This window comes from Myotis yumanensis, unplaced genomic scaffold (genome assembly GCF_028538775.1).
Source record: "Myotis yumanensis isolate MYYU_CA2020_CCGP unplaced genomic scaffold, mMyoYum1.0.hap1 SCAF_6, whole genome shotgun sequence".
Taxonomy (NCBI): Eukaryota; Metazoa; Chordata; class Mammalia; order Chiroptera; family Vespertilionidae; genus Myotis; species Myotis yumanensis.
The window spans coordinates 28,156,652-28,183,898 of NW_027223757.1; the positions used below are offsets into that span (position 1 = coordinate 28,156,652).

Genomic DNA, 27,247 nt, shown 5'->3' on the forward strand with positions numbered 1-27,247 from the left:
CTGGCTGAAAGAAGACAGTAAGCCAGGCGATTTTTATACTATCCTGGAAACTTATAATTATAAAGTTTGGTGAACTTTGTGAACTTTTTAAAATGTGTTTTTGCTGCAGACTTGTGATTGATGTGGAGGACCCTGGGGCAGAGGTGAAGCAGGTTAAATGTGGAGATGCCGATTGAGCTGCCCGGATGTGCTCAGCCTGCCAGCGGTTCTACGGGGTTAGCACCTACATCACCTCATTCCCCAACCCAGTGCAATTTGAAATTAGATAAACATTTTGGCCGTGGTGTGCCAAGCCAGAATTCAGCCTCGCTTCTCAATAGGTGTGTTAACTTGATAGAAGCCAACTTTTTTTTTTGTAAAGTAAGCTGGTAGGCATCAAGAATACTAAAGCAGCACCATTAGGTGGAAAGGAGGTGATTTTTTTTTCCTGATGTAACCACACACTAAATCTTCACAATCTGTCACAGCTTGCTCTATAATTCTAAGCCAGCAGTATTCAAAATAGCACAATCAGGACTGTTAGCAAGATGTGGAAATTTTCTTGAGGAGTAGGAATATATCCCAGAAGCCAGGATGTTTGCTGACCATTAGCTCTAATTTCATTCAATCTGTATTGGCTGACTGGTGGCCCCAAAGTGGACAAATGAACACAAACAGGCTGAGGTTCATGACTACACAGAAAGACCCTCTTGTCTCATGATCTTGCGAGCTATACATTGGCACACTCTTTTCCTTAGGGAAGTGACAGATATCTTTATGACTCTTCTGGAAGCTTCTTCCTAGAAAAGGGAACAATTAAAGCTCCTGTGTGTAAGGACCTGAGTCTATCACCCACACTAGGGTTTTAGAACCAAAACAGACTTTTCTTTCAGATGCGGAAACCAAGGCCTCAATGCCTTGGGACAAGCTCAGAGTCATATGATTGGTTGATGGAAGAGCCAAGACTGGAACCCACTGGGATCCACTTGTAATGCAGCCAGATAGTCACAAAAACACGGCTCTCCTAAGAGGAAGGCAATTGACTCTGCTCTCATCTGGTACAAAGGAATTACTACATGCTACTCAGAATTACTGTTGTTATTTTTATTTCACTCCCTCTCTTCATATTGTGGACAATATATTTTATACGTTTATATGGCTTATATTCAAATTTTAAAGGAAATACCAGAAAGGCATACTTTTAGATTTGGAAAAGATCTTGAGAGGGTGTCTGGTTCAGCTTTATAAGCACACTGTCCTTGCCACAATGACTCTTTTTGAGATAATAACAAAAATATTCTTTACAAACTAGATTATGTGACTTAGATAGAAAGGCGTTAGTATAGAAGAAATCTTTTCAAATTTCAATTTTAGAGTTTGTTGAAAAAAACTTAAGACAATCTCTCTCGCTTTCATACAGTAATATACTCGAGATCTATGTGCAAACATGTGCATATTTTAACATTATATGGTTTTAACATTATGTAAATATTTTGAAAAGTAACGTAATTCTAGCAATGAATAAACTTAAGGCAACTGGACAACATATTTTAACAAGCTGTTTATATTAGGGAAAATTTTACTGAGAAAATATTTTTATTTTTTTAAAACCTATATTATGGAAATTTTACATCAGTCCTTTCTTATTACTATGATGTTAACATAAAAAAGCATTCCTTAAAGGGACAAAATTATGCCAGTTGCATCTATAATTTGCTGTACTCCAAACCTTGACTATTTAAACTGCTTCCATTTCTGTGTACAAACCTGAGTGGGTTTTTATTACCCTCAAATTAAAGGCTTATTTGGAAAATTTGAGCTAAGATGCACACTTATCCTGCTACTGCCATCTTCTTTCCAATATATTCTCCCAACCTGTTGGGAGGGCAAGTTTTTAAAACCAAAACTTGTTCTAGCTATTAATTTCAGGTTCTTCACCTGTACCACATAACATGGAATAAATTGGAAGCAATAGCCTTGACTGACTTTTCAAATTTGTTTTACTCATACCTCCCCTCCTCACCCTCTGGTAACCATAGGTGAAGACAACTAAAAGAAAACTGAAAATGAATGGAAGTAGGGGCCCAGAAAATTGAATGAATAAATGAATGAATGAGTGAATGAACAAACTGAAATATGACTAACATGCTCTGCTATTAAATAAAAATCATAATCACAACACTAAAAACTAATATTTTTAAGTATATTTTTATTGTTGATAGTATTATAGATACCTCCGATTTTCCCCCTAAAAACTAGTATTTTTTAGCATCTTACCATAAGCCAAGTATAGCCTAGTACTTTATATGGATAGCTCATGTGCTCAAAAAGTTAGTAATGCACTATTTAGTCAGTAATTACATCATTACCTTCATGGGTATTAGAACTATAATTAGCTTTTACTAGGCTAAGACAATTTCTTTTATGTTGGTAATATTTAACAATATTTTCCTAGTTAATGCCAACAAAAACAAATTTTATTCTGCAATGTTGCCTAGATGATCCATATAGAAAGATTTTCTGTGAGATTCCCAAGTGGCATGAACACTAGGTGAGTGTTTTTTATAGTTTCCTCATTTTTTTTAGGGTAATAAAACATGTAAGATCAAAGTAAGATAGATCTTCGATCAACTCTAGGTTGGTCACTTTGCTGCTTTTATGTTTTACCATCAACAGTTAGGCTTTGCTTCAGGGAGTGCTTGTAGATTAATCTTCCCACCCCTGACAGCTATTTGCTTTCCACAAACAAGCTATCATGGTGGCTTGCTGTCTTTTGTCTTTCTTCTTGTCATCTTTGAAGTCCTTTGAGTTAGGCTGCAAGGGCCTTTGGTCACTGGTAGTTTTGTGTTGTTTATGTGTAAAAGGGTGAGAGTTATAAAAATATCTGTGCTAAACACAAATTTGATTATTTTGCTTTCCCATAATTAAAACCTTTTTACTTTCACTATTGCTCTAAATATGTTTTTGTTTTCTTTAGCATGGTTTGCAAAATCCTGCAAGGACCTAATTTTTATCTCTTATTTTCCCCACTTTGCACACTATGCTTCAACTAAATTGAACTCTTAAGTTGTTTAAACAATCTGTGATCTCTCTCACCTGCATCTGCTGACGCTACTGCCCAGAACACTCTTATATTTTTCTCCTCTGCCTTCCCTTTTTATTGGCCCACTTTTATGCTGCATTTTTAGGTTCCAGTTTTTTTCTCATCTGTTAGAAATGGTACCATTTCTATGGAATCTAAACCTATATTATCACACTCATCTATCTGTTCTATCTAGCAATTTTCACATTATATTATCACTACTTCTGTATCTGTATTTGCACTAACCTATACATTCCTTGAAGTCAGAGATTATATCTTGTCCATTATAGTGTCAGGCACATAGATGCTTAATAAGTATTTATTGAGTGAATGGATGTGGGGATGGTAAGAGATGAGTTAGAAAGTATGAAAGGCAGATATGGAGTACTGTATGTGTTATTCAAAGAAGCTTGTCTTTTTGGGTCCCAGAGCAGATTTTGAGTTACAGAAAACATACCTGTAGATTTTCATTTTCATTTTCATAGATGTTTCTTGTAGTGATGTGGTGGTTGGGTTGGAGGTAACAAGACTACTGACAGGGAGACTAGTTACTGAGCTTTTTGTCCAAGAGAGAAAAGATGAGAACCTTAAACTAAGTGGCCATGGGAATGAGATGAGGAAATAAATTACATAACCATGAATAAAATAAGTATCATAACCCTTGAGAAACTCTTTGAAATGTTGTTGAAGAAGGAAGAGAGAAAGGCTATTCAGAGTTCTAGCTTGGATGATTCTCATGCTACTAACAACTGTGAAGTGTATAAAAACAAATTACTTGAGGACTGATATTTGAATTGCGGGATCTATGGGATATCCAAGTGGAGATGTCGAGTTGACATTCACAAGTGTGGGTGTGGTGCTCAGTAGAACATGTATGTCATCAGTATTTGGACATAATGAAGGCCTGGGTTTGTATGAAATCACCCAGAGAGAATGAGTGTAGAGAGAGCACTAAAGAGTGAGTAGAGCCCCAAAAATTATGAGCTTGAAGCATACCTGGTTGTAAGGAACAGAAACTCACTAAAGCTGAATCAAGTCAAGAAGTGGCCTGGCAGGTATAGTAAGAGTTCTTGTCATAGATTCCCAAGACAAGCTACAAAGAACAGCTCCTCCTGTTGATTACTGGTCGTGAAATGACTAGAATTGAAGCCTGTGTTTCCCAAAGGTCTGTTTCTTCTCATCTCTCTGTCCTGTACATTTTTCTCTTGCTTTCATCCTTTGTTGTCTGCCCATCCATGCCCTTTGCAAGTAGCCAAGGCATCTGTCACCTCTGAATTTATGTAATTTCACCATCCCATTGTTCACCATTCTCTGAGTAAATTATCTGTGTTTCTGACTTCAAATTCTCAAAGAGAGCCCTAGCTAGTTTTGCTCAGTGGATAGAGCGTCAGCCTGCAGACCTAAGGATCTCGGGTTTGATTCTGGTCAAGGGCATGTACCTCTGTTGCAGGCTCCTCCCCGGCCCAGGCCCTGGTCGGGGTGCGTGCAGGAGGCAACCAATCGATGTGTTTCTCTCACATCAATATTTCTCTCTGTCTTTCCCTCTCTTTTCCACTCTCTCTAAAAATCAATGGAAAAATATCCTCGGGTGAAGATTACTGGTAAACACACACACAAAAGCAACAAATTCTCAAAGAGAGAATCTGATTGGGTAGCCAGAGGTCATGATATAAATATGACTGCAGGAGATGTGGGAAGAGCACATCTGCTTGGGAAAAGGTGTATGTATGGAGACTGTGAATAGCTTCTGTTGTATGTTGTTATTTAAAGGAGCATTTCTCAGATTTTAATGTGCTTATGAATCACCAGAGAATCTTGTTAAAATACGGATTTTGAATAGTAGGTCTGGGTGATTTTTGCATGCTGACCACGCTCCCAACAGGTGATGCTGCTGCTGATGCTGTTGATCTAAGGGCCAGACTTGGAATAGCAAGGATTTAAGGACAAGTGGAGTAGTGGGGATTCTCAAAGAGGGCAGAGTGAGGGCCGGAGGAGAAAAAGGAGGAGGTAGGAACTATGGGTAGAGAGTAAAGAATCACGGAAAGTTCAGAAGCATTGAATGTTGCTGAGGGTGAGTGAGATAAAATTAGAAGCCTTTTAAGTATAATAATACCCAATACTTTGTGAATTCTTTAGTATAAATAATGTCCAATATTTTGTTAATTCTTTTCAGTAGTGCTCAAAAGCCTATGCATGAGACAGCAAGAAGATCCGTGGCTGGGTTAACAAGGAGTGTGTTTTTTGGAGGGGGTGGGGGTGGTTACGGTATAGTAATATGGAAGGGGATAAGAGACTTGAATATATTAACCAGAAGGTAGAGTAAGTGATAGTCCAGGCAGATTAGGTTGTTTTAAGTTATGCATTGCCTTTAGATTTTCTCTTCTATAAATACTGGCGAAAGACTCACCTGCTTAAGAAGGAAGTTTCCCATGAAAATGTGTGTGGGTGTGGGTGCATATGCCCACACATGTGCTTGTGTTTTTAATCCCCTTGCAATGGGTATATATCAATGTAATAAGCTGACTCTACATGGATTTACAACAGTTAACTTGTTTGGATCTTCCAAAAGTATTACCTTTGCCCTTACGTATGGAATGTTCCATGCTAAGCTGATTATGGAAAGACAGGACTCAAAGTTTAAACATTAACAATCTTATGAAGATAGAAATGTGTTTGAGGGTGTGGTGCATGTGAATTTCTTTGAAGATTCAAAAAAGTGTCAAGCTTAAAGGTGCCTCATCAAGGAAACTTTAATTCAGCTTCTTGTTAATTTTCTAGCTATATCAAGCTTTATTGAAGTGATTGAAGTAAGTGGTAGCCTTATATTCATGGTGCTTCCAAAGAATATTTTGAGCTGGAAACATTACAGAGGGAAATCAAACAATTTTCTGGTTAACTCTGGGGAAACCTGTTTTGGGAATAAACTGATATCCTTGCTTGGCTGCTGAAAGTCATAGCCGGAGATTGGAATGACCGATGTAGCCCTGGTCTAGGAGCGACCCTCCCAACATGGAGATGCTACTTTTGAGTGCAGAGCTTGAGGAAGAGAGGTAAGGGAGAGGGGGATACTTGCCAAGTCTATCACATTAGCAGAATCACAGATTTGTTGTGAATTGCAAATTCACAGCCAGATTGCCTCCAGATTCCTTGCCATCTTGAAATAATCTGCATGTAGGCCAGAAATCACTTAAGTTTAAATTTACTTTGATGAAGTTGTTCAGTACTGTATATTATCACTCATTTAATACATTCCAGTATCTAAAGTTTTATTTTTATTTTACATTTTAACGAAGTTATATCTGGCAGCATTTTACTTGATCTGGAGAGTTGGTGTGTGGCTGTCCTGATTTTGTAATGATTTAGGCATTAGAATTGGCCCTAGAATTATCAACTGCTGGCCATTAGGTTTAATCTTCAGAAACCATCAAAGCTGCTAAATATTTTAAACTGTTTTAAGCAACTAACAGACTTTTCATTCATTGGAATTAAATATAGTCACATTGATCATTCAAAAAAGGACTTTAAATAGATGCAAGCTGAGCCTGCAACTTAAGCTAAATTTTCTGAAAATGATTTTCACTGGCTAGTTTTTCCAACAAATTCATTAGTGAAATTTCACAGAAATTCAACCAAAGAACAAAATTTAATTTGAATGCATTCACCTTGTTCAGCATTTAACACAGTATAGGAAAAACAATTATTCCATCTACAGATCTGTGTTGAAAGTAGCTAAAATTGATCTCTAGATTTAGCTCCTGGGTTCTGAAACTCCTGTTTTTGTAAAATTTTAAAGTACTTCATATTTTATTTACAGAGAAGTATTTGGATCAAGAGTGGAGTAGAAATTCAAATTTCTGAGATTAAAAAAACCCCCATAAGATAATGGTTATTGAATCTATATTTAAATGTTTATAAATTAAGATAGGCTTTGGCATGACTGGGAGATTTTCCATTTTAGGTTTGAGTTCCTTTGAAAAATAAAATTTTGTAAAAGTATGTATGAGTAGATTATTGTCAAACATCCACAAGCATAGGCAAGCACCGAAGGTGAAATTTGTTTTGTTTAAATTACCTGAAAACTTTGCTTTTATAAATTATAAATATGTTACTATACAGTGGGGCCTTGATTTAGGAGTGTTCCGACTAACGAGTTTTTTGAGATACCAGCTTTCTCCGGGCAGATTTTTTGCATTGAGTTGACAGAGTAATTTGAGTTAACGAGCTCCTTAACGAGCTCGGTCTCAGAACGAATTAAACTCGTAAGTCAAGGCCCCACTGTATCTGTTTTTTAGAACATCTGGAACCAGATGTTTTGATTTGGGTAGCTCTTTAAAAATATTTTTTATTGATTTTTAGACAGAGAAGAAGGGCGGGGGGGCGGGGGGGAGAGAACAGTGAAACATCAATTGGTTGCCTCCTGCACACCCCTCACCGGGGATTGAGCCTACAATTCAGTCATGTGCCCTGACCTGGAATTGAACCTGCAACCTTTTGGTGCACAGGACAACCCCAACCAACTGAGCCAAATGAAGCAGGACTTGAGTTGGGTAGTTTTTAGAAAATATATTAACTCTGGTCACCCACAGATTCATTCAATGGGTACTTCAGTAGCCATCTTTTAGGAGATGTAGTAGCCCTGCCTTTAAGAGAGAACAAATTAATTTCTTAATTAGCTCATAGTATAGGAATCATTTAGTAGTGACATTTGATTTCTCCAAATGAGAAAATCCTAAGCACTATGTTTTAGATTGTCTAACATTCTTTACTAAAAAATATTTCACAATTAGCCTCTTAAAACATATTAATTTGGGTGTGATTGTACTATGTTTACGAAATTGCCCATTGAAAAATATTGTCTCTTAAAAGGGTACTTGGGCTTACCCCTTTACCCCTTTACTATGTCTTTTGTGTTTTTTTAAAGTGGCACCTTTTATTCCCTCCTAGAAAGACGATAGACTTAGTTTCAGAAGAGCTGGTTTGACTCTTGGTCCTGCTATGAATTTGATATGTAATTTGGGCAAATTATGTAATCTATATTAGCTTTATTTGTTTCATTTGAAGATGGAGGTGGAACTATTTCTCAGGGTTATTATGATATCAAATGAGGTAATATATGTGAGAGCCCCTTAATGTGAATTGATCTGTAAAGATAATGAACATGACAATACTGTGTTTACTTTAATTGACATTTAACCCAATTAAGATAATCACTATTTAGTAGCACTATCTCTAAATTCTGTCTAGCAATTGGAGATGAGAATCACGGAAACGGATGCTTTAACTGTTGTTTTTTAAATGGACGTTATGGGTGTTTCTTCTTTCTCTTTTTTATCCCACTGAGTGCCTCGGAGAAAAAGAGATGCTAGCAAGGTGGGGTGCTATTTCCTCTCTTAAGTTATTGATGCACATATTGTGTGTTATAGTAATGATGAATAATAGCCAACACTGATATAGTGCTAACTATTCCTGTAAAGCTCCCAGAACTTCACAGTGTTAACCCTTCTAGTCCTCCCAATAACCCTAGGAGACAGGTGCTGTTACTACCACCTGTATAAAGTTGGTGAAACTGAGGCACAGAAAGGTGAACTTGTTCAAAATTACATAGTCAGTGTTTTTAGTCAAATTGAATTTTCTTGTATCTTTCATTCAATTCTGAGGGAAGAATTTGGCAAGAATCATATATCATGATAAAGGATATCATGAATATTACTTGGGTCTTGGATACATGGAATGGCATCTCTTTTTGGATAAATGATACTGCCTGCATCCATGCTGGGATGACACAAAGACAATAATTTATTTTCCTTTCTGTTTTTTTAAAAATACATTTTTATTGATTCCAGAAAGGAAGGGAGAGGGAGAGAGAGATAGAAACATCAATGATGAGAGAGAACCATTGATCTTCTGCCTCCTGAATGCTCCCCACTGGGCAGCCTGCAACCTACGCCTGTGCCCTGACTGGGAATCGAACCGTGATCTCCTGGGTCATAGGTTGACACTCAACCACTGAGCCATGCTGGCTGGGCTGCTTTTCTTTTTAATCTTCAGTGCATATTACTGGATATATTAGTGTTAAATTATTTCTTTCTCCTGAGCCTAAGGTACAGTAACAGTAAGCTAGCCTTATCAGAAAAGCCCAGTCATCTGGGTCCCGTGCTGGAGGTGAAATAATTGAACCCCAAGCCCCATCTAAAGAGATACTCCAGAGCTCACACACCCTTTATCTTTTTTTAGACTTAGACATTGTTTGAATTAGGTTCATATATTAAGTCATTTTTAATTTAGGCATTTTCTCATTCATTTAAACTATTTTTTCATAACTTTTATCAGTTTCATCAAAGGTCTTCCATGTGTCAGGGATGCTATAAGGAGTAAGATGGTGAATATGACAGTACATACTTTCTGCTTGTTGAATTTAGAGACTAGCAGGAGAAGACAGACAGTAGGCAAATAATCTCACGCTGCTCTGAATAGTGCTACAAGGGAGAGGAGCTCTGTGGTCCAGGGATGGATGAGAGAAGGCATTTGGAGATCACTTGATGATCATAAATTGCTTTCTCCTGGCTATCTTTGGGCCTGTACAAGATGTTGGAGATTTAGGGAGGCAGAGCTAAGAGAGGGCAAGTTAGCAAGAATAGATGGGGAGCAGAGTTGGCAAGGCAGTGCATGATACAAAAACAGTGCATGACACAAGGTGGCTACAGGGAAAAGAAAAAAGCAAAAGGTAATCTGAGCAGCATAACATATACATCCTTGAATATATCACTATATAGGGAATAATATTTGTTATGACTATCATTTTCAAGAAAAGCTATTGCATCTTCATTCTACTCAATTCTGTGAAAAAGGGAGGAACATCATGTAGAGTGATTTCCATTATCATAGTGGAAAGTACTTTATTGTTTGAAAATTTCTGTGTCAGTTTTATGGCAATTACTTTATCCAGAATGTTGGATAAATGGAATTATGGCCTACATTTATGCAAATATTTAAAATTAGTATGAATATTAATTGCAAAGGCATTGGGATAACAGTAGACCTTGATTTCTGGTTCTACCTGGAAGCCAGAGCTTGGATAAATCATAATTGAGAAATAATTGATTGCTTTACATTTACGTCTTACTACCATGTGTCATTATAGTATTTGTTTGCCTTTGGATCCAAAACGGATATGATATGTAATAATCCTTCAGAGACTTCCTCTTTCCTGTTCATTGGTATATACTATTTACAATAGTGCCTGGTATATAACAGGCACTCAATAAATATTTACTGAATGTATGCATAAATAAGATAATCACACAAGTATATCATTACAAACTGTGGTAAATGAAACTATTTTCAAAACTATAAATATTTCACACAAGTGATGCTATTTATTTGAATTCTAGAAAAAATACAGTCTACCAGAAGATAACCTGTTTATTTTTTGTATTGGATATTTTCTCTCTCTTTTTTCTTTTTTTTCAATTACAGTTGACATTCAGTATTATATTAGTTTTAGGTGTACAGCATATTGGGTAGACCTACGATTTAGGAAGTGATACTCCAGTAATTCTAGTGCTCACCTTTTACCATTCATAGTTATTACAATATTATTAACTGTATTCCCTATGCTGTATCTTACATCCCTGTAACTACCGATTTGTACTTCTTAATCCCTTCACCTTTTACACTGAGCCCTATATCCCCTCCCATCTGGCAACCCTCAGTTTATTCTCTATATCAGTGAGTCTGCTTCTGTAGTGTTTATTTTTCTCTTTAGATTCCACATATAAGTGAAATCATGTGGTATTTATATTTCTCTGTCTAACTTATTTTCCTTAGCATAATACCCTCTAAGTCCATTCATGTTGTTGAAAATGGAAAGATTATGTTCTTTCTTATGGCTGAGTAATATTCCACTGCATGTGTGCACTGCATTTTCTTTTTGCAACCGTCTATTGATAAGAACCAGAGTGCCCTACCTGCCTTTTGGTTGAAATGCAAATTGGTACAGCCACTATGGGAAATAGTATGGCGGTTCCTCAAAAAATTAAAAATAGAACTACCTTATGACCCAGCAATTCCACCTCTGGTTGCTTTCTTTTTAAACATTTACTTCCTAAGTGTTTCTCTTCCTTTATACCCATGGTTTATAATATTGAGTTCTACCTTTCTGGTTCTGTAGCCCCTTCGAACCCAGTTCAATTACTATCTAGAATAGAGATTCTTACCTACGCTCAGTGAAGCTTTGTGAAATCTGTTGTTGCCTCCTGAGGCCTCATGCACTCCTAAAAATGTAGGCCAAAGGTGCATTTTACTAGAAACATTTCCCATACCTTTCATCAGATTCTCAGAGTACATGCCCGCCCCCCCCCCCCCCACACACATACCAGTTTAAGAATAATTGCTCTAGAATATGTATTTTTCTTTTCACTTTTTGATGTTTATTGGTTTATTTTTGTTGCTTCTTTTCCCCTGAGATGGTTTTATTTCCCTTTTAATATTCATGATTATGTTTTGGTATTTTAAAATGTTTACTGTTTGTCCCCAGCATGTGGTATTCTTGGATTATTGTACGGCCTCTGATCCTAGCCCTTCTCTCTTGTCTCTTTTTTGTCTGGCCAACAGTGTGGGGATGTGCCAACTGCAGGCTTGTGCTATCCAACCCTTCCGGTACCTTTACTTCTCCATGCTACCCTAACGACTACCCTAACGCCCAGTATTGCATGTGGACCCTCCGAGCCCCCGCTGGCTATATCATTCAGATAACGTTTAATGACTTTGACATTGAAGAAGCGCCCAATTGCATTTATGACTCATTATCCCTTGATAATGGAGAGAGCCAGAAGAAATTTTGTGGAGCAACTGCCAAAGGCCTATCGTTCAACTCAAGTGCAAATGAGATGCTTGTGTCCTTTTCAAGTGACTTTAGCATCCAGAAGAAAGGTTTCAATGCCAGCTACATCAGAGGTATGTAAACCAAAGACAGTGCCAACCTTCTGCTTTCATTTAACATGTTCTACAATAAACACAGAACCAGAAGCCAGACTTATGCTCTTTTATGTGAATGTGAATGATTAGGATTAGAATATAAGGGCAGGAAGTTGTTAATATTCTCTGAGTATTCTCACTAGCAATAGATAGCTAGCATATCCAAAAAGATCTGCTTGTAGTAGAGCTGAATTCCTTCATATTGTTTACATGCAGAACATATAAAGGCTGCTTGGAAGACAGTAGATTTTCCACAGCTAATAATTAAAATCTGTAATTTTAACATCTCTCTACTGAATGCTTAAAACATTCCTATTTATAAATCATTTTCTTTTAGGCTTTTAAGATGTTGCCTTTTAAGGAACTATGCTAGGGGATAAATATAAAAATTAGCATAGAATTTAAAATTTTTAAAAGAGCTATTTATTACTTACTACTAATAAACAACATAAACTGAGGAAAGCCTCTTGAAAAATGGCAATTGAAGGAAAGAAAATACATTTTTATCAAATACATTTCCCAGATTCTGGCATGTCTTAACATTTAAATAATTCTGTTCTTTCTAAAACCCATCGTTGCTTAAGAAGAATGCAAGCTTCAAAACTGTGAGATGTAGTTATACTATTTTTTATCTTGAGCTTCTTAAGTAGATATCATGTATCAAGGAAAGAAAAAAAAAAAGAAAGGCACTACAATGAAAATAAGTCATCATTATAAATTGTGTTTTTGGTGGCAAGGCTATTTGCTGTTTGTAATTGACAGATATGTGGTTAATTGAAACACATGCTTTAATTCTTCGAATAATGTTTTTAAAATGATAAAATATTATAGGAAATTTGAAAATAGAAAGGATCAAATTACAAATACCTATTGATATACCCCCCTCAGCCATAACCACTAATAAGATATTGATGGACATGCTTGCTCCTTTCTCCATATTTTAACAACATATGTAGAATACTGGGTTCATATTGCATAAGATCCCATTGGGTAAATAGACCTGTGAACTGTTTTATATTTAAAAAGTAGACTAAAATCTACAATTCTATTAAATTCCATCATGGATTTTTAACTAAAATATTTATATAAAGTGATGTTTCTTACCATCAACCTATTCTTGGTGTATATTAAAGTATATTCAAAGTAGTGTTCATTTGAAACCAGTATTAAGCAGTATTTTTGAAGAGAGCTGCTTCCCTCTTAAATCAGTTGATGATATTTCACAGTGTCTATTATATTAGCATCGGGCTAAAATACATTGTATTATTTCTTCATTTCACATATGTCACAGGAAGACGAGGCTAATTTATGTTATTTTGAATTTATTATGCATATCATAAAAGTAATCTGCATTAGTAATCAGTACTAGCTATAGATTGATATGGCACAGGCATTGCCCTAGTGCTTTGCAGGCATTAACTTAATTAATTCCTATTGACCACCTGTGTAATAGGCGCCATGGTCCTTCATTTTGCAGATAAAAAGACAAGGGTAGAACAATGTGAATAACTTGTCCAAGGGCACACAGCACAGTGGAAGGGCTGGGATAGGGAGCTCCATCGTCTGCCCTTTGAACCACTGCCTCTTACTATTCCTCACAAACCAGCTCAAATGTAAAGGAAATAGTGCTTCAAATTACAGTTTTGTTTGTTGTGTTACTAGACTCCCTCTCCTCAATGGCAGTGTCTTTTCCTTCATTCCTGAAATCCCCTTGTGATGGGGGACATGAGTAGGATATGGGGTGTCTGAAGAGGAGAAAGGCAATTGTTAATGAAAAATAGAACTATTAGTTATTATATTTAGAAATTATTTGAAAACTAACATTTTTTAAAAGTCTTACATATGAATTGAGCTTTCTTGAAACCAGTAGTTTTTTAATTATTTTTTTTCTTTCAGTTCAGGGATGAAGAAATATACTTGTTATTAACTTGGCTGGTTGTACCTCAAAGATTTAAGTGTGATATCCAACCATGATTAGAGTTTAAATGGGTGGGATTTTTTATTGCTATTACTAATATTGGTATAAGGTAATGGGTTGGTGATAGAGGGTAGATGAACAGCAAAAGAGGAGAGCCATAGGGAAAAAAGTCAATTAATGGTGTGGTTGGGTGTATCAGGCATTTTCTCTCTCATTAGTCCGTATCTGAAGTTAACATCTTTTATCTGTTATTGTGTTTTGTCCTAGTCGCTGTGTCCTTAAGGAATCAAAAGGTCATTTTACCCCAGACACTAGATGTGTACCAGGTGTCTGTTGCAAAGACTGTCTCTATTCCGGAGCTCAGCGCTTTCACACTCTGTTTTGAAGCAGCCAGAATTGGCAAGGAAGACAGTGAATGGATGGCTTTCTCCTACTCAAATCCATCCTTCACACAATTACTCAGTTTTGGAAAGGACAAGAGTGGCTACTTTCTAGCTATAGCTGGCTCAAAATGTTTACTAAACAGCGTGTTACCTATGAAGGGTAAAGAAGACGTTTTCACAGAAAGCTTTGAGCAGTTCTGCATTGATTGGAATAATTCTTTTGGTTATATTGGTGTAACTTTCAAAAGATGGCACAAAATAGTTCTGTGCAATGCTAGCATTAGTAAAGTTATTTCTGGGAATGGGAAATTGTTGTTGGGCTCCAATCAAAATGGAATTGCCTCTCTAAAAGCGGACATTTATAACTTTCGACTTTGGAATTTTTCCATGAGTTCCAAAATCCTCTTCAACCTCAGCTGTAATGTGAAAGGGAATGTGGTCGACTGGCAAAACGACTTTTGGAATATCCCAACCCTAGCTCTGAAAGCTGAAAGCAACCTAAGCTGTGGTAAGTCTGTGGCCTATTAACTCTTTTTTCTAAAGCATTGCTCTATGAATATGTTTGTCAACAAAAAATTGCATATACTTATATGTATATAAAATTATGTATGTACACATATATAATTACATTATGCATATATTTATATGGAATAAGTACATGTATTATATTTGCATATATATAATTAGCATTAATTAGCTCTTTTAATTTTTAAAATGTTATCTGCTCAGTTATTCATTGTAAACGTTTTATTATAAGCCATATTTTTTCAATCAAAGCCTTTGATTATACCATTTTTAAGTTTTCTTTATGGCATAAAATATTACACAGTTTATCACTAACAAACAATAGTCATAATTATCATGTATCAAATAGAAATATTAACACCAGACCTGAAAAAAAAGAAACTAATAAGTTATTGTTTTTAATTACATAGATGATACAGCAAAATGCTGATTTTTATTGTGTTATTTAAATAAACCACCACCACCTAAAAGCATGATATTTACTCAGTCAGTATTAAACATCACAACTGTCCATTTAAGGAAAATCTTTGATAATCAGAAATTATCATTGTTTTATTTGAACTTTTATTCTATTTATTTGAAAATGAGCTTTGTCATTTGTTTCAAATACTCTCCTCTTTGATTGCTTTTTGAGAGACTTTAAATGTGATAATATTAGATGTAGCTAAATGCAAAATGCTTAGAGAAAATAATTCTGTGTAGCATAATTATATTAAAACTAGAAGGCCGCTGCACGAAAATTCATGCACTCGGGTGGGTCCCTCAGCCCGGCCTGCAGCCTCTCACAGTCCAGGAGCCCTCGGGATGTCTGACTGACAGCTTAGGCCCGCTCTGGGGAGAATGGGCCTAAGCTGCAGTCTGGCCTCCCTTGGTGGGAGGCGACCAGCGTGCCAATCAGGGGACATCACAGTGAGCGGCCGGCCCTGCCCCCATCGTCCCACCCGTGGCAACGGGGTGGGCTGATCAGAGGCTGGCGCCGGCTGGCAAGCAGCTGGCCCCGTCCCCCCACCCCCTGATTGCCCCTCTGCTGCTGCTGGTCACCACTTAGCCCTGCCTGCTGGCACGAGCCTCGGCTGGCCTGGCGCCGCCCCCCACCGACTGGTCGTACTGCCATTCAGTTGATTTGCATATTATACTTTTATTATATAGGATAGACTTCTATCAAATATTCTCTAGGGTACCTAAGTTAATTTTGGAAGTCCTTATTTTACTACAGGACTAATAAAATACAAAATGTGAAAGTTACATTATCATATTGAATGTTATATGACTAAAGCTAAGGTATTGATAAATATAATTTGTAGTTGCAGAAATAATTCTCATTAAAGGAGAGAAGTGGCCTAATATTAAAAAGTAATTTGTATGTGACCTTGGAAGGGATTCTTTCAGAAATTTGTTACCAATATTTTTAAGAAAGTAGGCCCCATTGTGAAGACCTGAGGCCACCTCCCCAGTTTCCCTGACCTGTGTTTGCCCTGCTGGCCTGGGGAACTCCTGTCACCTACCCATCTTTGTGGGTAACCCACCTCTCCGTGTGGTCATGGTGCTGCTGCAGATGTTGGGAGGCTATTAAGTGATGTCATTTGCCAGTTATTTCCTTGTGGGTTGTTGGAAAGAGGGTAAACCACGACCCTGTTCCAGAAGGAGACTGTGGGGCTTTGTAAGAGCTAAAGGTGTTCCCCAGCTGCTCTCGGTCTGATTAGCAGCAGAGCACCTTCAGGGATCCCCAAGAAGTCTTCTACTCAGTGAGGAAATCGAGAAGGTCCAGCGTGTGTGTTTGGTGTGGGATGGTGGACAGGAGGGGAGGGCAGTGGGACTCTTCCTGCATCCTTAGTAGAGGGGCCTGTTTTCACCATGTCCTGGGTCATTACTAAAAGTCATAATGAAGACCATTTGGCATTTGTCTTTTTGTGGGGCAGAATTTGAGGACTCCGGCAACCAAAACAAAACAAAAAAAAGAAAAAGAAAAAGAAAATAATTAGCTAGGTATATTAGTAATTGCTAACACTTAATTTATACTTAATTGAATACATATATTATTTTCTAGGTACTGTTTTAAGCACTTTACTAGTATACATATTAACTCATTTTCTACAACATAGATCTCATGATGTGGTTTTTATTATTAACCTCATTTTGCAGAAGAGAAATCTGAGACCCAAAAAGGTTAAGGAATTTAACCAATGTCACTTCAATAATGTGGCCAATTCAGGAACTGGTTTTAGAGCAATGCATTCTTAACCAGATAAATAAGACTGTCCTTCAGAATAAGCAGGACTAGAAAACGGGACATAGTGCTAGAGCAGGTGAGCTAATCCTCACCCAGGTGAAAACTAGAAGATCCAGGAGCTGTCTCTTCTGGCCAGAGTGCCTTCTGCGGGAAAATGCTAGCTTTCCAGGATGTTAGCATGCCTTTGTGTTTTCTTAAAATCAATAAGGTTTCTTTTCTGCAATGCTTCTTGAGTACCTTAATATAATAAAATGTGAGGGATATAGTGTACAAGAATTCCTAAATTTCTCTGAGAAATTCTGTAGACCAGGGATTGACAAAATAGGAGGGCCTATGGCAGGTCATCTATTTTCTTCAAGTTTTATTGAAACACAGCCATGCCCATGAGTTGTTTCGTTTTGTTGTTTTGTTTTTAACAGCGTATTTAAAACTCCTTTCCCAAGTCTTAAGACTACAAGAATACATCAGATTCATGCTCAGGTATCACAGTCATCTATAAATTTTCAAAATGATTTCATTCAAAGGAGTGACACTAGTTTACCTAATCAGTGATGTGAGTTACTTTAATTTTTATAGTGGTCTTCTTGACATTCCAAGATGACACTAAACACCCACATTTCATAGGTTCAGATATCTTGGACTGAGTTTCAGGAACCATAACAGGGAGAGGGAGTTTCCTGCCGTTTAATCATCAGCTTTGGGAGTTGAAGAACCAAGTCACTTATTAACTGACAGGAAATACCTGTAACACAGATTATATCGAAGTTTATTAGTTCAGCAAAACTTCAAGAATTGGAAAAAAGTATGCTCTATTAACATTTTAACCTTTCCTTTCCCCCGAATGTAGTGGCTTGCTGTTTATGGTACTAATAATTTCCCCAAACTAATGATCAGTACAGTAACCAATGGGAAAGTAGAATTTCATGCCTAACATTCCATTGGCCTGACGATGTCTGTTAAATGTGAACTTTTATTTCAGAATCAACTTGTGATGGACAATGAACAGATTTTTTTCTAAAGGTGCATTGCTAAGTAAAGTTTTCATATGAAAATAAGATAGTAGAATTATCTACATTTAAATATCCTGTCATTTTTTTTTCAAATATGAAATATTCTAGCCTTAATAAAATAAAAGTGTTTCAACAGTTTCAGAATTGGACTTTTTTTGTTTGTTTGTTTTCCTAAACTATTCTAAGCATAGTTGGGAAATATACCTTAATTAAGAAATTTTCATCAGAGTTTCTTAAAAGCATGGCTAATCTTGTCAGTCTTTTTCAGAAAGAAATGCTTTATTTAGCAGGACTTCTTGTTATTTTATAGCATCATTCTTTTTCTTAGAACAATTTTCATTAAACATATTCAGTTTTATGACCTCCATAGATAGACAGTTTTCTTGGCTGGCTCTTTAATTATAGGTGCAAGTATTTGCCTGTGTTATGATTCAAGTTTAGATACTGGCTAGTGTCCACCACTTTTCACAAAGAACAGACAGTGCCTTCTCTTCCAGTTTTATTTATTTTACCGCTGACTGCTCTTTCCTGGGGTGTCATACAGTACAACTCAATGAATAGCCTAAGTTCAAACAAATTACATTTATTTAACTAGCATTAACAAGCACTTCCATTTATTAGCCACTGTGGTTATAGAGATAAGATACAATTCATAAGTACCCAACTTTGTTGTTATTCTTTTCTAGAAATGTTTGGATTTATACCAACTTTTGTTTTCATTGTAAAATTTAGCCCTTAATTACTAAGGCATCATCAACTCTTAGATCCCTACCCTTTCATTTTCAATTATTATAGTTCTGTTCTTCATGCCCTAAAACTGATTCACTATAAACTTCTTTCTACCATCCCTAACAAATTTTTGACTAGCATTTTTATATATACACTAGAGACCCAGAGCATAAAATTTGTACAGTGGGTGGGGGGTCCCTCAGCTCAGCCTGCACCCTCTCACAGGCCGGGACCCCTTGGTAGATGTCCACCTGCTGGCTTAGGTGGACATCCCTCTTGCAGTCCAAGACCCCTCGCCCCTTACCACCCACCTGCTGCGGAAGCAGGAGAGGCTCCCGCCACTACTGCTGTGCTCACCAGCTGGGTTCTCTGCTCCTTAGCATTGTCCTCCCCCCCCACCTACTGGGGAGGGGGGGATCGGGGGCCGGGCCAGCCAGGGGAGGGGCTGCGGGAGGTTGAGGTGCCGTGGTCACGCCCTGTCTCACCTCTGCAGAAGGGGTTGTGCTGGGACCGCCATGGCTGGCCTGACAGCACAGGATTGCTGGCCCCGCCCCCTGCCCACTGGTCATTCAGGAAGGTTGTTCTGCTGTCTGGTCTAATTAGCATATTAGCTCTTTATTATATAGGATAACGTATACATACATTATATTCACACAATGAAGATAAAATCACTTTATCTTTACAAAGGACTTTGTTATTTGGAGATGTTTAAACTCTTTATGAGCATAAATGATTCTTGGAGATAGTTTTATTTGAAATATATTATTTATGGAAAAATTGTAAAATTTAGCTTAGTACAGCTGCAAAGAAGGAATTGAAAAGGAATTATTTTTCCCCATTGTAACTCATGCTAAGGGTTCATTGCTGTCTACTATTATTTGGATTGTGATTAAATAGGTTATGAGATGAGTTGTTGACTACACATCAATCTTTTTTACCACAACCCCTGTAAATAAATAGTGATTCCTTTTAGTAGTATAATTTTGCAAGAACAACAGATAGAAAAGAAAGATTTTCAGCTTCTCATCAACTGCCCATTTTTAATGATTACATTTTTTCCAAAGAAATTTGACTCTAAATTTTGCAGTTAATATTAAGGAAATACCTTTAAACACCTTTGTGGTATCTATAAAAATGAGTGAACATACATAGGTTACATTCTGAAAACAATTCCTTGATGAAAAAGATATTATCATTATCCAGGAGGGAGAATTGTCTCGCTTGCTTAACGATATCCTGGTTTGTAAATCTGTTGGCCTAGGAAAACCGATAGCAATAGTGACTTTTTATGCAGATATGCTGAGCATGGAACTAGTTAGAAATTAAAAAAAATTTTTTTTGCATCTACTTTTTATATTTCATGTAATTATATAATTGGATGTTTTTATAATGCAATATTTTATTTATCAATATAATTTCTCTCTAATAATAATCATCACTTGTATTTATACTATCCCCCCAAAATTATTAAACTTAACATCTATTCCTATATTGAATCTCCATAAGGTAGTATTTATTGAGTATTTGTAAAGCAATGTTCATTTGCTAGGCTTTAAGGAACAACTGACAACTTAAATATTGAGAAGTAAATGTTACAATTTCCCATGAAGAGGTTGTCACATATTGAAATGTATACTTGTTATGATACAATGACACTGATAAAATGTTAAATAAAATTGTCAAATGTCTTACTGTAAATCATAACTCTTTGGGTTTTCTTTCCCATCCCCACCTCTAAGCTCTGTACTATACTGCAGTGGAAAAGCAGTTAGCCATAAAACTTCTTTCCCACAACAATGTCCCCTTATCTCCCTTTGTCGTCCAGAGATACTGTATCAGGGCCAGGAGTGGCCAGGGAGCCTTTGACTGCCAACATTGTGTGTAATTTGAGAAGCACAGGAACTCCATCCAAGGGTCTCCTCTGTCGCCTGTTACAGTGGCTGAGATTTCCTCACTCATTTTGAGTTTTTAGTTTTTAGAAGTTCCTTACTAACATGTAAGTACCTAAAGGAGAAATAAGGTCTGGCAAGAAGGGGGCATTAGTTAAGAATAATGGGCAGAAAACTTTCAAGATAGTATTCTACCTCAGTCCTGCCTGAGGCTGACCTCAACTTCTGTCTCCTCAAATGTTCTTTTTCCATGGTATACTTGTCCAAGCTTTCAATCTTTAAACCTCCCCTTCCTATCTCTGCTTCCTTTCATAGCCACGCTTCCTCTTTTTGCATTCACCCCTCAATCAAACATTGGCATCTAGAGTCCTTCGTTCCCACGCTCCTGAAGCTAAGTTCTGTAGAACTGCTACCAAAATTCCAGTGCAGAGTTAAAGGTCTTCTCAGTCTTTATCATTCTTGACCTTTCTTGTGCACTTGGTATTGCCACACCCTCCATGAAACTTTCTTCACTTTAATTCTGAAAAACCACCTTCTACAGAAGCTCTTTTTACCTTCTCAAACCTGATCCTTAAATAAGGGAATATCTATGGTTATATCCTTCTCAAATCTTCACTCTAGCTCCTGTGATCCTAGACCCGGCTATCGCTTCTGTTGAGTATTGCCTGGCTAGACCTCTTACAAACCCATGTGCACCTGCTGTGTGTCCAGGTGTCTCTCAGGCACCTCAGTTTTCATTACTGGATTTACTGGTGAGCCCCCCTCACCTAAGTTCATTCTTCTTCCAGTATTTCCTATCTCCTTTTATGAGGTTATTATGTACCAATTTCTCAAGCTAGAAACCAGAAGAAAATGTCTTCATCTCTTTTGTCCCACTTCCAAATAGTCTTTGAATCCTAGACAGTCTACTTGCAAATGCCTTGCATCTATCTCTTTCTGTCCATTGTCATTTTAGTCGTGATGCCAGCTTGAATCAATAGGGTTATTCATGCTTCTTGTACCTCCCCTCTTCTAATTGGTTATGGGCTTCAAAGGTGTTTTCAAACATAAATAGAAATTTCTCACCTAGTTCTCTTTCACTTTTTTCCCATTTCCTTTAAGAAAGAGTTCAAAATGTGAGCAGTTGTTCATCATGCATTCATTAATTTGTTCAGTAAAGCTCGAGCACCCACCTGAGATGTGGATGGGATAAACCATCCTTGGAAAGACACTCGTGGTGCCTACATTCTACAAGGCCCTTAACCCATTGCCTATATATCTGACCATTCCTACCAATTTTCTACAGATACCCAGTGATGCCATGTCACTTGTGTACCCAGATCTTTTCACAGCCTTCTTGGTATATGTTTCAGTAATTCTGTCTGCTAGAAATACCCATCTTTAGTCTCTTATCCCGTGATCAGTATAGTGACTCCTCATCTTCTTCACAGCTCTTCTTTGTAATGGGATGCACCCTTCTCCCTTCTCACCAAACTGCTGGTCACGTCCTGCTTTGGGCTACTAAATACTTATATCATTCAGAGAACTATGAAGCCATTTCCCATGTATGCCTCTCTGAGAGTAGGGACATTATCTCAAAGTATTACTCTAGCCTCTGAGCCTCGTACACTATAAACAGTCAGTAAATTTTTATTGAATGAACATGTAAAGGCCTGTAATGAGAGCTTTGTACCAGTTAACATTACAGACTTGCCTGTAGGGTTGGGCCCTTCTGAGGTAACATGATTTCCTTCCTTGGTCCAGGTGCCTGAAGCAATCAAGAATGAAGATGCTATTAAACTGGGGATGCTTTCTGTTCATGTACACCATTTACCTAGACATCTTTTGTTAGCTCATCTTTTTGTGCCTGCTCTACCTGCAGGTACTATTCCCACAGGAAAGTTTGGAAAGTGTTTAAACATTTGAATGGAATCACATGTCCTTTTAAAATTGAAATGTCCTTTTAAAATTGAATATATGTATTTATGTGTGTGTGTTTGTATTTATCCTCTGTCTTTATTCATAGTGCAATACGCTTTGTGAAAAGTTTAACCCAGCTCCCCTCACCTCAGCCTGTTTATAAAAGTCTGTTAATTGTCAGAGAAAGATGTAATGCAACAGAGAAAACCCACTACTCCTACTAGGAAATCAGCTCAAACTTGTTTCCTACTGAGGATGACTCAGTAAAAGCTTGAAAAAGGAAGACACAGAGACCACCTTGAAATCATAGAAATGTATTTCTGGAATTGTCAATAGCATCTGTTAGTGGCTAGCAACAAAATGTGCATATTATGAGTATTACTAGCCAAGTTTAGTTTTGAAACTTATCTTTGATGTGTATATTATTTCATCTGTACAGATTTCCACCAGAGCTGTATAATTTATTATGTGAAAAGGCCCTGGATTTTTTACACAAACTTGTCCTTTCATATGTGGATGGCCAATAAGTTGAGTTAAAGATTTTAAGGGATATTTCAATAACCTGGTTTTACATGTACAGAAATTAAGACACAGAGACTTTAAGAGACTCTCTTAATGTTGGAGTATTATTGGATGATGCTTTTAGAGCTGCTCCTGTTATACAAAACATATGACTCATGTTTTTTTTTCCCTGGATAATATTAAATCTTGTACACAAGTCAAACTTATATAACCTTCTGTGTTGATCAAGGTTCCTACCTGATCCCGCTCCCAGCAGCAGAACTAGCCAACTGTGCCGATTTGGGGACCCTCTGCCAAGGTAGGGAGCCAGCGTTGTCCTCTGGAGTCTCTCTGTTTTCTTCTTGCTATTTTGGATAATGGCATTTTTATTGTTTTGATTTGTATCTTAATTTTCTCTTGGGAAGTCAGAAACCAGCAAAACAGAAGAATTTCTGGATGTGTTTTAGTTGCGTGGGTGCACAGTACGTACAGTGTGGAGAAAGAATGCATTCACAGACTGGATGACCACATTTCCATAAAGCACTGAGTTTTTTAAATGTGAATGATTATATGCTATTAACCAAGGGTTGATTTCATTTTTCCCCTCTATGTCTCCTCAAGAATATTGCAAAGGTCCAGTATAAATACAGTCATACAATGTCTTGAAAAAGTATTCATGTCTAAAAAACAAGAGGAAAAATTAAGTTGAATATTCAGTTACGCTTAAGACAAGGCTGTGAGGCAATTTATGAGGTGCAATGTAACTTAAATATTGAAATAAAATTAGTTATACTAAACTAATATTAATATAATTTTATTAGTTATTATAATGCATAGTGACTACATTATGCCAACATTCTAATTATATATTATGGACTAAACAGTTGCATGCTAAATAATACATAATTAAAGTCCTGAATGTTTTAAACTTATGCATTTTGCTTTAATTTTATTATCGCTGTTCCTAATTTCCATGATCCATTTTCATTCATTTAATCTATTAAATACTTCTTTGTTCTATATACCACATTAAGAATCATGATCATGCCTTTTGTAAAAGCTGGATCTCTTATTAGGAGGAACATAGCATGAAAGTGACTTGGGTTAGAAGTGAGACTAAATGAATAGAAACTAAAGGTGTCTTCTGTGGTTCCAGTGTGGAAGTGGGGTTTTAATTCATTATTATCTTGTTTCCTTTCTGAGGGATTATTCCTCATATTATTATCAATGAGTACCTTATGAAAATAAAAGTATTAAGTGGTTTCCATAAACTCAGTGTAGTTTAAAAGTATTTATCTGACACAGAAAAAAATAATTTCGCCTAGTTCAAGACTAAAGGTTTTTAAAAATTACTTATTTTTTCTTTTAATCTGAGATACCTATAGTACTGATTCCTTGGGTCACAGGACCAGATGCCCAGCTATCCACCCCCCTGTGTCCTAAATGACAAGAAACAAAACAAAACATTTTCCTGTTTATTGATGCATTTTGCATTAAGATAAATATAACTGACTGTTCATCATTTTTTAAAAAAGAATTCAGAAAGAATCCCCATTCTTAAATATTACATATCACTTGGAAATGGAAAATTTTTTAGTTAAGAAAGAATATTTTGAAACAGGAAGTTTGCTATTTTCTACAGATCCCTTAGAAGGTAATTACTTAAATTTAGGTAATTTTAAAAAATGAGACACATAACAAATGTTTATTGTCCATATGAATGTACATTAATACAAATGTTTTAGTTTATCCCTAGGATAAACTAAAGGAAAATTATATGTATGGTGTTTCTACTACTTATACAGGGTAGGGCAAAAGTAGGTTTAGCATTGTTTGAATGGAAAAAGACATGGAGGTAATGATTATTACAGTAGCTTTATTAACTCTATGTTTCATGTATTCACAACTCTAAGCCTACTTTTGTCCCACCCTGTATATCTCCTTCAGAATTCCATAGAAAAATATTTTCAAAGCATTACGTAAGGATTTCATCTTTGAGTTTTAGTAATATCAGAAGCATATCTATGACATAATGCTTTGAAAATGTTTCCCCCTTAGGCTTGTCCTTATGAAATCCATTTTGTCCATCACTGTTCAGTAAAGTTATTGGGATCTATAAATGATTGATTCAGTCTATACATTTTATTCTTTCATTTTGTTTTATTTCATCTTCTCAAGAAGAAACATGTTTTTCTCTGAGATTTCATTTCTCTGTTCTTAGTGAATCAGGAAGGCTGACTTAGTTTGGATCATTTTCTAGCTGATTGGTGTGATAGAGAATGTCTCCTCTAACCTTTTGCTTTTACAAACTTAGGAAACTGAGTTCTGTAAAGGTTTACTTATTCACAGTGTGGTCATCCGCCTGTTAATTGCAGACATAGGTCTAGAATCTAAATGTTCTTTTTCCAGTTCCTCTGTGCCAGATCCAGACTATTGCAATGTGATACCAAAGGCCATGTGAACTGATTCTTACTGTGCCATGGAAAGCATTGCTTTATTTTATGCATTACAACCTCAGAGTCTGTTGTAGTTAATGGGAAGAAATAGATTCCATTCCTTCTCCATGTAGTGTCATGAATTAATTATAGGTTGCTCATCCATATTAACTGCCATGTGCTCCTTGCAAAATTACATTTTTCTCATCTTTGTTAGCAGCTACTGTAAGCTCTCCTAGTACTACACCACCTACTGTCACCACTAACATGCCTGTTACTAATAGAATCGATAAACAAAGGAATGGTAAGAAACTACCTTTTATATTTGTAATATGTCTGATGTAATAAAAATTGTATTCTCAGGGTGGAAATATCTAATGTTTCAACAAAGTTTGTATTATTGGAATCAACTGGTACATTTGCAAGACTAGTAAAATAAATAAAATCCTTTGGTTCTCTTGAGTTCCTCATTCTAGTGACCAGTGGAATGAGTTCACTTCCAGTGCCACTCATCTGTACTTTTAGCTAAAATTTCTTTCAAAGGAAATTTTGTGAGAAATTCATTTGATGAAAAGGAATGAATTTATATTATGCTAGAGACAGCAGAAAAAACATTTTTTTTCATGGTCTTTTGTTAGATTACTCTCTTCGGGAAACTACTTTCTAAAGGGTTTTATAATTTTAAAAATCTACTTTTAGTAATTTAACTTTTCACTAAAGCCAACTTTATGTTTAAATATTTGTGACATTTAAATTACTTTACATGGTAATAATTTGCTCTATGTTTTTATTTGTTGACCAATAATGATTAGAATATGATTGTCTATCAACTAAATCATAAATCAAACAGTTTCCTATATGGACCATATACATAGCTTTTTGGTAATTCAGAGTAAATGATTTTAGTTTCTTCTGAAAAAAGAGAAATTCCAATCAGGTGACTACACCATAGCCTCAAATACAGTAATATTCTCAAACATGAGGTATTAGAAACAAAGAGATTTTCTTACTCCAATAAGTTGTGAGGCCAAGACATCTGTTAATGTATCACTAGGGACCAAAACCCAGAGAAAAGAAACATACATAGTTAATTTTTTCTTTTGGCTTTGGGGTTACATCAACTTCCTCTGTAAGGACGTTTAAATTGGAAGTATGGAATATTTTACATGAAATGTAAAGGGTTATAAAGACATCGATTCAGGGAAGTGTTTATGGTTATTCTGGTAGTTACACCAAGGAGATTTATGATGGAGCAAAAATTCCAGCAACCCCCAAGAAAGCAACAGCAGCTGAAGTTTCCAGTGCATATTTCACATGGACGCCAGCCAGTAGATGGGAATATTATAATTCTAACGAAGTACTTCGTTCTTTGTATGAACATACAAAGAGCCTCTGTGGCATTCTCCCTCCAGGACTGGCACATCCTCTACTGCCCAAGAACATTTATATGATGTTACAGAGTCCTTGACTTGGTGGAGTAGAGCTGTATTCACCCAGTCATGTCATTTCTGACATTCTTGAAGAGAGCCTTGTTTACTCCATATCTCTCTGCGTCATAGCCTTTATTGGAGTTTCAACAAAGCGAGCAGATGTTAAAGTCAATTGAAATGGTTTGGCGACCACATTTAAGAAAAATATTCTAATTCAGATGATTCTTGATAAAAATATAATCTTAGCATTTTAAAATATTT

The 27,247-nt window shown here is 36.5% G+C and overlaps 1 protein-coding gene across 6 annotated transcripts in view; it reads left to right on the plus strand.

The window, feature by feature from the left end:
- Positions 1-27,247, plus strand: part of ADGRG6 (adhesion G protein-coupled receptor G6) — a 134,654-nt gene that overhangs the window by 53,786 nt on the left and 53,621 nt on the right. For 2 of the 6 annotated variants that reach the window (XM_070417804.1, XM_070417801.1), the window contains exons 3-6: positions 11,675-12,016; positions 14,223-14,846; positions 23,372-23,440; positions 25,774-25,860. In XM_070417804.1, the coding sequence (XP_070273905.1) occupies positions 11,675-12,016; positions 14,223-14,846; positions 23,372-23,440; positions 25,774-25,860 (1,122 nt within the window). The remainder of the gene's footprint in view (positions 1-11,674; positions 12,017-14,222; positions 14,847-23,371; positions 23,441-25,773; positions 25,861-27,247) is intronic. The other 4 variants (XM_070417805.1, XM_070417802.1, XM_070417806.1 and 1 more) reach the window with 2 other exon arrangements.